Source organism: Stegastes partitus, unplaced genomic scaffold, assembly GCF_000690725.1.
Source record: "Stegastes partitus isolate 25-593 unplaced genomic scaffold, Stegastes_partitus-1.0.2 Scaffold2793, whole genome shotgun sequence".
Taxonomy (NCBI): domain Eukaryota; kingdom Metazoa; phylum Chordata; class Actinopteri; family Pomacentridae; genus Stegastes; species Stegastes partitus.
In genome coordinates this window covers 28548-42929 of record NW_007580524.1, presented here as the reverse complement: position 1 = coordinate 42929, position 14382 = coordinate 28548, and the positions used below count along the sequence as shown (strand labels likewise).

The window sequence follows — 14382 nt, the reverse complement described above, 5'->3', positions numbered from 1 at the left end:
TTTATGCCATGACTCATTAAGGCTGCTTAAGCCAGCTGCTGGTACGAACTATCCGGGCTAGGCCATGGGCTCTGTTTATTGATGACTCAGCATCAAATTTATGATGCTGAGTCATTGTTAGCTAGTTCCTGTTGACTAAAACACCCCAGAGATAGATGCTCTTTTTGCTCTTCACCGGGATGTGTTTGCACATTTTTCTGAAGAAAATCTTTACATTCAGGGCTACCTGAGGTTACGCTAAATTAACTAGCACATGTTAGCTGCTGCGGTTAACAATGTTGTTTAGCTTTTGGGCTGAATATGAGCCCACAACGCTACGATTAGCTAGCTAACGTAGCATGTGCAGCTTTATGATGCTATACAGATAAAATATGTTCATTTTTGTGTCTGTGTATTGTTTTTATTTGCAGCAACAGCTAGATCACTGATCCAGAATTACTTTGACACTGTTGTTGCTCCAGCTAACAAGCGCTAGCTGGTTAATGAGTTGACAGATGTTAAACTTCCTGTTTTGCATGGCAAGAGACATGTGATTGGCTGAAATGTGAAAGGGCTGGGTCCACACTACTATCATTTAGAAATAGAAAATATACATTTCTTGATCACAAATTAGAAGTTTATCCATATATTTTACACATTTAATGTATATGATTATTCCATAATTTGTCAGGTACAGTTCATATAAATGTAATGTATGTATATACTGGGACATACACTTCATTATTGTGGCGGTTTGCCTTTGCTTGGAAGGTGATAACAGTGAGTTGGACGTTATCATCTCAAACTCTCACAAACTGTCACTTGGGTGGAGCAGTTTTAGTCAAATGAGATTGTCGATGAAGGCAATTATGTAAGATAAAGCAAAATGTAAATCTGCCTTGTTTTCTGTTGTCTTGTAGGAATTGGTCAGGGTGTTCCTGTCGTGGCCCTGATCTTTGAGGGGGGTCCCAACTTGATCCTGACTGTGCTGGAGTACCTCCAGGAGAGCCCTCCTGTCCCAGTGGTGGTGTGTGAGGGGACCGGCCGTGCTGCTGACATACTGGCCTACGTCCACAAGCAGACCGAGGAGGGGGGGTAGGATGAACACACACACACGGAGGGCAGGGGTGTGCAGCAGCAAGAATAAGAAAGGTTTGGCCTCTAAAGGCTAAATCATCTTAATTACTTTTTTTAGTGATGATTAACTGAGTAAAATCCCTGATTAAATAATAGATAAGAGGACAGAAGGGAATGAATGGAGAGAGTGCAATATTAACCAGTAAGCACAAGGAACCTCAAAGAGAACTTAAGAAAACTGAGAAATTTCAAAGTTTCAGCAAGTGTTTTCTTAAATATTTAGATGTGTGGTTAAAAATGGTTGTCAACGCGAGACGATTTATGAAAAAAAGGCAGTATGATGCTGTTAGTGATTAATTAACAGTGATTTGTCTTGACTTTTTTTTTCTTTCTTTCTTTTCAATTCCTTTGATGGCAGATTGTTGGTGGCTCTCATCTATTTCTGTTGGATTTCAAATACCTCCACCACAGCTCAGTCTGTTTTAGAGGAGTTGAAAATAGTTGAACTTGAGACAGAGTGCAGTTTAAAGTAATCTGCTGGCAGGCCAATTACGTTTTCACAAACTGCTGCGAAATGCTTTGGACAATTGCCCATGCATCTAAATGTGTCCATCCCACCTCAGCCAGTGTGACTGATTTTGGACAGTATGCAAAATAGTGACTGAGTTAACATATTTAACCTCTTCTATTTAAGCCCAGATCTGTTCATTAAGTGGTTTACAGAATCTTGTCTGACTAATCCTGGCTAAATGAATGGTGAAAATGAGCTCCGTTGATTCTGTCAAATCAAAATGTTCCTATCCAGCTGTGAGCATGTTCACACAAATAGGTTGGGATTTGGAGCAGCCAATCACTGGGAACATGTACATATCCAGAGCAGTGGGTTTAAGATATGATTAGGGTTTAGAAAAAGAACTACTGAGTGTGATTGTAGCCCTACAGTATATAAATATGACGCTGAAGCACATTATGTATGCTGTAGCATTTGTGCTTTTCTTTTAAACGTACTATTTAAATGAATATAAACATATGTTGGAGTCTGGGTGCACATTTTAAAACGTTCTGTACTTTTATTGTGCAATTAAAAGAGTTACTACTTACATCTTATGCCCAATTGCCTGAAAAGAAAAGAAATGTTTAGAAGATTTTTTTTTTTACTGTATATATGGACCTGATAGAAGGTGTTGTTGGGGATAGCTGTGCAACTTAAGCCTGGGTTTAGCACAGAGTTAGTTTGCTGTGTCTGTAATCTAACTTAATGTAGCAGTCCCCTTATAGTCTTCAGTAGGAAAACTGTAGTTCTCTGGAGCTGATTCATATTGTGGCAACAGGAAGCTGCTGTTAGTGTATTCTGTAGAAATTTAAAAAAAAGAAAAAAAGTCACAAACTATAGTGCGGTAAAATGAGATCACATTAGGACAAATTCTTTTTAATTAATCTGTTACTTTTCTTTACTTATCAGCTTTTGTGTGGCCAGAACATTTAGATTTGCAGGGATTAGACATCCAGATGAACATGAGCGTAACCGTCTGGGAGTTCAGTGTGTTGCCGAACGACTTACGCTGCACACGTGATAAGAGTCAGACCAATAAAGCACTTTATAGCGGTGTGTGTTTGAACGGTGAGACTGTAATCACGTTGTGCTTTAATTATTCCACAGTGGTCTTCCTGACGGAGTGGAGACGGACATCATTGCAACCATCAAGAAAACATTCAACTTCAGCCAAAGTGATGCCATCCATCTCTTTCAGACTCTGATGGAGTGCATGAAGAGCAAAGAACTGGTAAATTGTATTTGCATTTCACTTTCGATTTTTATGACTTATTTCATTTGCTTTTCTCTCCAACAACAGTAAGTGGATCAGTAAAATATATGCCAAGAGGACTGGGAGAAGATAGTTAAACTTTCAAATAGAGCAGTGGGTTTTATTAAATCTGACACCGTGGGCGCCTCCTCAGACAAAACCGAGACACCCGCCATCTAGGGGGGGCTTTGGGGGATGTAAACACTGAATATAATGTTGCCATGGAATCAGTTGCTTAGCTGTGGGCTTCAGCTCTGTGTTTTTTGGCAAATTTGCAGCATTAAAACTAAGCTGAAGCAGCTATTAGGAGTTTACGTTTGCAGTGTACCCATGTACAGACGACTGTCATTGAAATACTTTAGTACTAAAGAAAACCTGAAAACTTGACAGTTCTCAAACAAAGTGTGCAATTATGAGTGCTATGTTTTATGTTTTCCGAGTACATTTATGGATGTTAATTGGCAGTGGACTATGAGAATATTTAATTAATTAGTGTATGTTGTTTGTGTTCAGATGGAATAAATCAGTGGAGCCAAAATTCTGATACAAAGTGAAGCACACATCTGACATCTCTCTCTCTCTCCACACTGCCTTCCTTCTCCCCTGTGCCACACAGTTTGAAAAAGGACATGAACCAATTAATCAACTACCACAGAGATAACTGTGAATTACTGCTGTCCAGTCTGTTTGCCAAACCGTTTTGCTCCTTAGTTCTCATTGACAACAGCTGTTGATTCCACTGTCAGTGGTATAAATCGGTGTCATAGTACAAGAACGTCAAACATCTGGATAATGTCTGTGGGAACCTGATAATAAGAGCTATCTTGTTTCTTGGAAAACAGATCACTGTGTTTCACATCAGCTCTGAGGAACACCAGGACATTGATGTAGCCATTCTGAGGGCCTTACTCCAAGGTTAGTCGATGACTTCTTTCTGAACCTTTTTATCCTCCCCAACTTCTTTAATAAAGGGACTGAGAGTAAAAGTCACGTAAAGTTGATTCAGTCTATTCATATACTACAGTTGTTGGCATTCGGAGGTTAAGATTTCAAGACTTTGTAATGTTTTCATTCTGATATAGATATGCTTTGAGAACACAGTTCCCCCCTGTGTGCCCTTTTCTTTCTGCTCCTGAGGAGATCATGTTGCTCGCATTCACATGGGCTCCTTATTCCAACACTTGTCAGTGACTGAGCTCCATGTCTCACAGTCTTATCCCTCCCTCTCTGTGTATTCTGTCAAGAAAAATACAGTTTTAGAATATGTTTTCATTATGTTGGAGTGGGCTTGTGTGTTTTTTAATATTGTAAAAATTAACTTTGAGATGAAAGAGAGAAAATACACCCTGTACCATCTTGTTAAATAAAAGCAAGCATTTTTCATTATAACCACGGAACACATTTTTCACCTGAGAGAGGGGTGTTGTACTGATTGTAGGTAGGTGCAGCCCATCTTTGCTGCTTGTTCAGCTTCATTCCGCTTTATTTAGACAAAAGCCAGGAATCTGTAAATGACTCCAACTGATCAATAGACTGGAGGAACCGGTTCAGGCGTACAAAAGACAAACCCCCCGACGACTGCAGCTGAAATCCCCACTCAGGCAAATATTTGTCGGCCTAAGGTGCAGTCATCTTGGTAGAACAGTAACTCATCTTCAAAAGGACCCTCGAGTACAAAAGCTCTCCAGCCTTTTTTAAAGAACGTTGGGTGTTGCTGACAGATCTTTCTGTTTTCCACTAAGCTGCTATTCATTTGACAGGCTGTACTTTAAATGGCAAGTTTAAAGAGGAATTTCCATCACTATTGTAGACGCCTGAACAAACTGTAGAATGTATCTTACTTAGACTTTAAAAAGACTTCTGGAAATCTTAGCTGAAAATGATCAATCTTAGTCACTTGACAATCTCGTTTGACATCCAGACAATCAATTTTGTGTACTGTGATTATGATCATTTGATTCAGATGGCTCAGAGAGGACAATCAGGCAGATTACTGTAGAAGAGACCAGTAGACTGAGCAGGGATTTACTTTGTAGTCTAATCTGCTCTGTTGCTGTATTAGTGTGTAATTGACTGTATTACTGCCCTGGCCCTGCCGTACTAACCCCCTCTAATCCTGCTAGCTGGCTACCAGAACATACACAGTTAATAAGGCTTTACTTGCCTGTGAATTAATGTGTTTATGTGTGTTTACACATGGCTGTACCTGTGTATTTCAGGCACAAACGCATCTGCCTTCGATCAGCTGGTCCTGACTTTGGCCTGGGACCGTGTAGACATTGCCAAGAATCATGTGTTTGTGTACGGACAGCAGCTCCTGGTATGTCTGCATGTTTGTTTGTGTGTGCTTTTTGTGTGTGTGATATGTGTGTGTGTGTGTGTGTGTGAACCACAGCTCCCAGGGATGTTTGCCTAGCTCAGCACCAGCTACAAACCTTTGGACTCACCCAGAACGACCCCAGAATCTCTGCTGACCACAATTTGTAGTCTGAAGAGCCAGGGGACCGGGCTCGGGCAGGCTGCCATGAACTGCTTGTCTTGATTGTAACATGAACCCTATTACAGTTGTCTTCATAAGCAGCCCTCAGTGACTGTGTTTATTTTAAAAATGGCTCTTGCGTGAATGAGAGGATGGATGATGTTTATTTGTATGCTGTGTGTGTGTTTTGTTGTGTATTTTGGCCATATTTTTGGCTCTTCCTCAATTGTGTTTGTTTTATAAATAACAATTTGCTACAAAAATATACTTTATGATGGCATCTTTATCTTTGTTTGGGTACATAGGTGAGCTCTTTGGAGCAAGCAATGCTGGATGCACTCGTGATGGACAGGGTGGACTTTGTCAAGTTGCTCATAGAAAACGGCGTGAGCATGCACCGTTTCCTGACAATCAGTCGGCTGGAGGAGCTCTACAACATGGTAACGTTATGCAACAACCACCGACGAAAGAGTTGAGCTGAAAAGATGTGTATTTCTGAGTGCGCTTTTTGTATTTTCTTCAATTCTAGAAACAACCTCCCAACAACCCAACTCTCCTCCACTTGGTTAGAGATGTTAAACAGGTAGGCAGTACCATACAAACCACTTTAAAGATCACCATGACTGAATTTATTTGGAATCTCCTAAATCTTTGTTTTTTGTGCCTCTTTGCAGAGTCATCTGCCTCCAAACTATAAAATCACTTTGATTGATGTGGGCCTTGTTATCGAGTACCTGATGGGCGGCACTTATAGGTGCAACTACACCAGGAAACGCTTCCGAATCATTTACAACAATCTCCACGGCAACAGTAGGGTGAGTAGAAATGGTCACAGTTACGAGATTGTAATGATAATCTAAGATGGTCAGGTCTTGACTTTACTATGTGAACTTCCCTGAGAGCGCTTAGGTTGTGAACTGACACGATACAAATACAACTGAATTGAATAATAAACCCAAACCTCTTGTCATGTTGTTAATATTTATATTATCTCTCTATTTAGTTTGGACTGTGCCATGTACTTGAGATCAAATTTATTGTGTCCTGTGGATATTGTTTTTGACCTAAACTAATACTATAGAATCTTTGGTGACCTGTAATCAAAGTCGGTGTAATTCAGCGAAGTAAATGTGGATTTTTTCTTGTTCTGCACAGAGGTCTGGGCGCCACACAGCAGGTCCTGCTTCTCATTTGAGGAAAAATCACGAGTCTTTCAGCATGCAGGCTGACAAGAAGGAGAAGACGAGGCACAACCACTTCATCAAGACTGCACAGCCGTACAAACCCAAGGTAAACTCCTGCTCTTCAAATAAGGGAATCCAAGGCTTCCTTTAGACCCATGCCTAAAAATGTAAACTTGTAGAGAGAGACAAAATGTCTTTGCTGTAGGCCACTATTAACGGTGTGTTGTTTCTCCCCCCTTGTTCTTCTGTCTCTTCTTAGCTTGAGTCTTCCACTGAGCAGAACAAAAAGAGAAGCAAAGAAGAGATTGTGGACATCGATGACCCAGAGACACGGCGTTTTCCTTACCCTTTTAATGAGCTACTGGTGTGGGCTGTGCTGATGAAGAGGCAGAAAATGTCGCTGTTCTTCTGGCAGCATGGAGAGGAGAACATGGCGAAGGCACTGGTGGCCTGTAAACTATGCCGGTCTATGGGCTACGAGGCCAAGAAGAGTGATGTGGTGGACGACACCTCTGAGGAGCTCAAGGAGTATTCAAAGTAAGGTTGTTTGTGGCTTTTGATGAGTGAAATGTTGTTTTTTCTTTAATGAAAGTAAAGCTATGAACTAATTGTGCTGATGTATATCAGTGAGTTTGGAACGCTGGCAGTGGACCTGCTGGAGCAGTCGTTCAGGCAGGATGAGACAATGGCCATGAAGCTTCTGACATATGAGCTAAAGAACTGGAGCAACTCCACCTGTTTGAAGTTGGCCGTCTCCTCCCACCTTCGGCCCTTTGTGGCTCATACCTGCACCCAGATGCTGCTGTCAGACATGTGGATGGGACGGCTGAACATGCGCAAGAACTCCTGGTACAAGGTTCATGTTCCATTTCGATTTTATTTTTTCTTAACAAACTGAGAGCTGGGGGAATTGTGCTGGACTCAGTACTTTGGTTGTGGATTCAATTTTCAAACAATGTTTTTAATACCTGCAATGGTACAGACATGTGAAATATTTAGATTTGTGAAAAGCTGCAAAATTGTGGGCATTGTAGTGTTACCATAGCAATCTTTTTAGGTTTCAGGTTAAATTTGGACCTTAGTAGTAAAATACATGGGTTTCATCAGTGTGTAATTCAGAAGCCTGTCCTGACAGATATAGCAGCACCCACCCACATGAGTGTGTATGTGTCTCTGTCTCTAGGTGATTCTGAGTATCTTGGTGCCTCCTGCCATCCTACTGTTGGAGTACAAGTCCAAGGCTGAGATGGCTCACATCCCTCAGAGTCAGGATGACCACCAGATGACAATGGAGGACAGCGAACACAACTTTCAGAACATAGCCGAAGACATCCAAATGGTTCGATTTAGTCAGTCTCTTTGTCACCATTATCTGCTGTCCAACAGCATAATAAATCCTTGAAAGCTGAGTGTTCAAAATGATTAAAGATTGAAAAACAATCCTTTTGTTATAGTTTTTTTTTAAAAAAAGGTGTACCATAGACAAATAAGAAGTTTGGTGGTGCATTAAACACTAATATTGGTACCCATCCCCGTATATAATAACCATTAAAAGTAGCAAGACAGCATTTACACATAAATTAATTTCCTTATGTTTTTGTTTTGTTTTTTCAACCCCCATCATATTTTTGTTGATACACCATTTCAGACAGATTTTGCTCTATTTGTTCTGCCACACTCTGATCTGCTGTTGTCTAATTTTGGCCTCTTTAAACTCTCCGCAGGATGTTTTCAAGGAGGCCAGATCCCACGACCAGGTGGAGGTGAAAAGTGACATGGAGACACATGTTCGCTCTCGAAAGCTGCCCCTAACCAGGAAAATCTATGCCTTCTACCACGCTCCCATTGTCAAGTTCTGGTCCAACACGGTATGGAGACGACAGAAGAAAATGGACACACACACACGCACACACACACACACACACACACACACACACACACTTGTCCTCCCAGTTATCAAACTACACGTTTCCTAGAGTGACGTTAGTTTAGAATGACGATCAACAGGAAAACAAAGGTTTGCTTAAATGGCTTAAGGCTGTCGCCAGTAGCATGGTCAACTAAACCTGCTTTACTGCAGCCATACCCTCACTTAAGGCAACTAAGTTCTCTCACCCTCATCTCACACTTAATTAAGGCCCAGATACATCCAACTGTCACTGAATCAGACACTCTCCAGACATAAGAGTTGTATTATCTTGTATCATCAGACACTGGCACAGGAAGTAGTTAGATGCTACATGCAGACACACGCCTCTCTCACTGTGCATTAGCACTGAGTGCTTCTGGACTGGACAGATGTTCCCACAACATTGCCCACAGCAACGCTCAGGGAACACGTTCACAAAACTTCCCAGTTCACAACAAACATCTATTTAAGACTCCTTGTTTAATTTGAGGAGTTTTTGCATTATTGAGGTCCAATGCTTAGCAAAAAATTACAGTCAACTTTATAGCAACTTGGCATGGGCTTGTTGGGACACCAACCGGCTCCCTTTCATATGTTTCTTGTGTTTGTTTTAAATAAAGCACAAATCCACCACTTTGTCTGTGCTCCATTAAAAACTACTGCAATTGTTCACAAATGGAGCGTCAATGAGAGCAACCTGCACGTAACTTTAACAGTCATTTAAGGATCAGACATTTGCCATGAAAAGCTGATTAAACCTTATTTTTAACACTGTTTCTTAAATGCACCTGTGTACTGTCGGATGTAAACTTGTCTTTTCTCACTTGTTCTTATGTTTATTTATACACAAGCCTGAGAGTGGTTCTCAGGAACTGGGGAGTCGTCATTGTGGCTTTAATGTGCAGAGACGGTTGTTTTTCAGGCTTTTCAAGTGTTAGAGGTGCTGATACCATCACTGAACTTGCTAATCTACATAATATAACCTTTACGGAAGCTTATCTACATCTGCTGTACCTGTTCCATCCTGATTTTAACACATCAGTGCAGCACTGCACCACTGACTTGTCCACCACTCATGGGAGAATGGCTGATTTTCCAGCAGGTCACAACTCGCATGTCAAGGTTCAGTAAGCAAAACTGTAGACCTAATCAAAGTTGCACCAAGAAACGTGGACATTTTCAGACTTTCCCACAGTCCACAATTGGGTTGACCTGTTTTTAAACCAAAATACGAAAACATCAACCTTTTGGTTGTGCTATAAAGCCGGAGGATCATCAAAGTCGACAGGATTCATTCTTTGGGGACCCTTAACTGTCTGTTCAGGATTTCTAGGCAAACCTACAAGCAGCATGGCTAAAAGCATTCACATACAATACAAACAAAACCCTTAGCTGTTACATGCCAAGCCTGTTATAGTTTTAATGACTTCATGTATTTGACGGGGCTGCAAGGTGGAGCAGTGGTTAGCACCATTGCCTTGCAGCAAGAAGGTCGCCAGTTCGTGTCCCCGTGAGGACACCCGGGATCTTTCTGCATGGAGTCTCCATGTTCTCCCCGTGCAGCGTGGGCTCTCTCCGGGTTCTCCGGCTTCCTCCCACACAGTCAGCTGGGATAGACTCCAGCCCCCCGCAACCCTAGTGAGGATTAAGCGGTGTATAGAGGATGGATGGATGTTTTTGATGTTGCATTAATAGATTTGGCCACTAGGGAGCAGCTAAACTACTCAGTGTAGTAGAGGTCATTATGACTAATGTGGGGTTGATGAGATTTGACAGAAAATGTGCCCTAAAATCAAACTAGCATAAAAGGGCCCAGAAGCCCTTAGGTACAGAGTGGGGTAATTACCTTTTGCATTCTAAACTGTGAGCCACCAGTTTCATATTTGACACAATAGCTAAATTCAGTATTTTAGTAAATAACGATTATTGCATCTTTAAAACAGTTGACGCTAAGGACTTCCGTCTCTACTTTTTGAACATTATCCTCAGAACTCTGTACTCGTCTGACTTTGTTGGGAACTGTGAATTTCACTGGAGACACAGAAGATGACATTTTTCTCTCACACAGTCCTTATCCAGACAGCTAACCGCCTGCTGAGCTCTGAGGCCAGAGGCCTCAGTGAAAATGGCAGACTATTTACTCCCAACTCAAAGTGCTGTGATGAGGTTCAGCCCCTCAAGAGGGCCTCATGAGACCTCATCTCAAAATATCTGAGAGAGAGGAAGCCTCCCGCTGTCTGAATTTAGACACTTTGTCAACACAGGCCAGTTACCATTTATGACCAACTTTTTTTTATATACTGCACAATAGATCTGTATTAACAACTCATGTAGTTGGAGAAACAGCATCATTCCCAATCTCTGGAAAAAATTTTGTAATGACTTGAGAATTTCTTCGGCATCTCATCGTTGTTTGTCTTCCATGTTCAGCTCTTCTACCTGGGCTACTTGATGTTGTACACATATGTGGTGCTGGTGAAAATGCCTGAATTGCCTTCTCCTCAAGAGTGGGTGGTCATCCTCTACATCTTCACCTCTGCCATTGAGAAAATTCGAGAGGTATGTAGAAGAGAAATGTCAGGCTCCACGAATTGAAATTATGATTATTCAAATCGCAGCAAGAAGCAGACAGTAGCTCCTCACAGCAGCTACTTCTACAGTCCACTCTTGTAAATGTATCTCACCAACGACTGACTGAATAATCTCCTCCTTATTTCAATTTTCCTTTCTGCTACTTCTTCTCCTCCCTTTTTCCAGATGTTTATGTCTGAAGCAGGCAAAATAAGCCAGAAAATAAAGGTGTGGTTCAGCGACTATTTCAATGTGTCCGACTTTCTGGCCATCGTGACCTTCTTTATTGGCTTTGGCTTGAGGTTGGGTGGAGGTGACACGTTCGTCCCCGGGAGGACAGTGTATTGTCTCAACATCATCTTCTGGTATGTGCGGCTCCTGGATATCCTGGCTGTTAACCAGCAAGCTGGGCCCTATGTCATGATGATTGCGAAAATGGTGAGTCTTTTAAAACTGGAATACTCCCTTTAATAAACACAGCTGATGTGTAGTAGTGGAACTACTCACACTGAAGGCCAGATTTACATGCGCTGTGTTTGTAGTCTGTATGTAAATAATGTCTGTTTTACCAAGTATCCCAGTCAGTGACTGGAGCATCTTTCTAGGAACATTCAGCCTGAGACATACAGAGTGCATCTCAGGTGAAAGTCGAACTTTGCTTCCAGGCTAGTAAGCCTATTAGATGCTGTTGTCTGAAACAGTACACAGCAGGCTTAGTACATCTGGCCCCAAGTTTGACATAATAGCCTTGAAAGTACTTGAATGCCGATACTTTTGCTCCTGAAGTTTGTTCAGATTATAAGCAGAAGCACAGAACTACTTAAGAGAGGCCGTAAGTACGAGGTAAAATATGTCATTATTTTACATTTGATTTTGTTTTTTTGAAGTGCGTCTATATTTACACATCACAGGAATAAACTAGACTGAAACACCTCTTTATAGTCATACACTTGTCTTTCCCTTCAGTTCAGCTATCGTGTCGATTACCTTCTTGTTCCATAATGTTGTAACAGTATGGACATGAGGCTGGATGCTTGTCTTCATTTGTTTCATCACTTTGTAATCTGAACATACTTTCAGAGAGTTGTTGCTGCCTGTTTGTGCATTCAGAATCTGCTCTCATTAATATTCATGTTTTTATTTCATCGCTTTGAACGTTCACATTTAAACAGCATTGATCATCTACATGCTGTTGTCAGGTACCGTACCATACTGTGTTATCCCGAGCAGCCCCTTTAGTTTCACCAAGTGCTCTGTGCATTTTACTAAATGTGTAATATCCCAACCGATAGCCTAAGCTGTGAAACTGGTTGGGTTTATTCATTTAACCTGACATTTTGTGGGGGGGGAAACATTAGTTGCCTTTCTTGCTGAGATTTAATATGTCGCTAAAGCTCGCAGATAGCTTAGTTATCAGCCTGGCTTTGTCCAAAGCTAAAATAAATCCTCCTACCAATGCCTCTAAATTTCACTACACTCTTTTACTGATTTCTTTCCTGTTATATCTTGTTTTTTTGTTTTTTTTTAATCCACACAAACCTGATTAATTAATTTATTTTTTTGCCTTTGGACAGAACCAGACAAGCTGTTTTCCCTGTTTTCAGTCTGTATGTTTAGCTAAAAGCATTCTGGTTGTAGCTTCACATTTAGTGTATAATCATGAAATATCAAGCCAGTTACTTTGAGTATTATACTAAATACAAATATACTTGTATTTACTATTTATTAGATGTTACAGTGGTATCAATCTTCTCATCCAGTTCTCAGCAAGAAAGCAAATGAACATATTTACCAACTTACAGAGCTCCTTTATGTGAATCTAGATTTTAATCAGAGCATAATCAGCATAACATCCCATTATGTACATCTTCATAGCTGTATCCTCAGCATTACTCTGTCTGCCCCGGGGATTTCACTACAGGCATTCTAAAGATTTTTACTCAGCAGCTGAAATCAAAAGTTGCTTTGGTACAGACGGATCAAACCAGAGAACAGCTGAACATAAATGTTTGTCTGTTTTCCCATATGTATGTAAAGTTTTGTTTTATTTTGTTTTAATATGAAGTTGTAGGAAAAAAATTTATGCAAATTACACTTGTTGGCAAAAATGATAAATAAAGGCCGACTTGGGATCCCCCGAGTTGACATATATGCACTAAAAACATTCAGAGGCAGGTAGTGATGATAGCATCCGTCAAATGTTGCATTCAGTGTGTGTGACGTCTCTTGCAGGTGGCCAACATGTTTTATATCGTGGTGATAATGGCTATAGTTCTCTTGAGCTATGGCGTACCCAGGAAGGCCATCCTGTACCCCAACGAGGAGCCCAGCTGGACACTGGCCAAAGATGTGGTCTTTCAACCGTACTGGATGATGTACGGGGAAGTGTATGCCTATGAAATCGATGGTAAGGACGATGAGGATGGTAGGGGAGATTACGAGGGTAAGGACAGTTTTATTCAAAGCTTCTCACCACATTATGATAGCTGATTGCCACTCAAAGCAAGCACTGTAGATCAAATCCTCTTCAGCCTTAATCATTAGTTCTTCTCACGGCCTCTTTCACTCAACACGGTTCTCACACAGAGGCAGCCAACAAGGGTCTCTGTGGGGAGCACAGACCTTTTTGCTTCGCCGCAGCATTGACTGCCTCGACCTGGCTATGAATTGTCCGGATAAAAGGCAGCAATTAAGTCATCATCGCTTGAGTCGGGCGCATTTGAAGCTTAGGTGGAACAAACCACTTGACTGTGCTCCATAACCTGAGTTGGCAGGCTGAGGTTTCACAAACTGCTGAAATTCATCACGTGGTGTATCACTGATATTATGACTTTATTACCGCTAATACATATTCTAAAACACCGGAACAACGCTCCCAGCAACGGCAGTCAGCAGTATAGAAGTTTACACATCATAATGAATACACACAATGAAAATCTAAAGAAGCTTTTTATGTAAAACTAGTTTAGTCCATTGATTAAATTTCAACCCTTTTTCTCAGTCATTTAATTGTGCTCATTTATTCTGAAGCTGTGTTGTCCTTGTCCCTGAGAGGGAATTGTTAAAATATGAGACCTAGACCTGGTTGTTTGGAATGTGTATAACATTAATGGAGGGTGGGTGTGTGCGCATGAATGCACACTCCCAGGTTTGTGCTTATTCTAACAGGATTCTTCTCTTCCCAGTGTGTGCCAACAACAGTGATCAATCAGTAAAGAACCTGTGTACGGCAGGAGTGTGGCTGACCCCTCTCCTACAAGCAGTCTACCTCTTTGTACAGTATATACTGATGGTCAACCTTCTAATCGCCTTCTTCAAGTAAGAAAACAACATTTCAGTGTTTTTCATCCAGCTGGGATTTCTAGAATTTCAGGACTG

General features: G+C 41.2%; 1 protein-coding gene across 3 annotated transcripts in view; it reads left to right on the top strand.

Annotated features, from left to right (window-relative positions):
• The window catches only part of trpm7 (transient receptor potential cation channel, subfamily M, member 7), a 41337-nt gene that overhangs the window by 13990 nt on the left and 12965 nt on the right, over positions 1–14382 (top strand). For 2 of the 3 annotated variants that reach the window (XM_008306015.1, XM_008306013.1), the window contains exons 8-23: positions 900–1074; positions 2717–2840; positions 3704–3776; positions 5081–5181; positions 5646–5780; positions 5870–5923; positions 6015–6155; positions 6496–6630; positions 6784–7061; positions 7152–7380; positions 7708–7863; positions 8249–8392; positions 10864–10992; positions 11191–11442; positions 13237–13447; positions 14190–14322. In XM_008306015.1, the coding sequence (XP_008304237.1) occupies positions 900–1074; positions 2717–2840; positions 3704–3776; positions 5081–5181; positions 5646–5780; positions 5870–5923; positions 6015–6155; positions 6496–6630; positions 6784–7061; positions 7152–7380; positions 7708–7863; positions 8249–8392; positions 10864–10992; positions 11191–11442; positions 13237–13447; positions 14190–14322 (2470 nt within the window). The remainder of the gene's footprint in view (positions 1–899; positions 1075–2716; positions 2841–3703; positions 3777–5080; positions 5182–5645; positions 5781–5869; positions 5924–6014; positions 6156–6495; positions 6631–6783; positions 7062–7151; positions 7381–7707; positions 7864–8248; positions 8393–10863; positions 10993–11190; positions 11443–13236; positions 13448–14189; positions 14323–14382) is intronic. The other variant, XM_008306014.1, reaches the window with a different exon arrangement.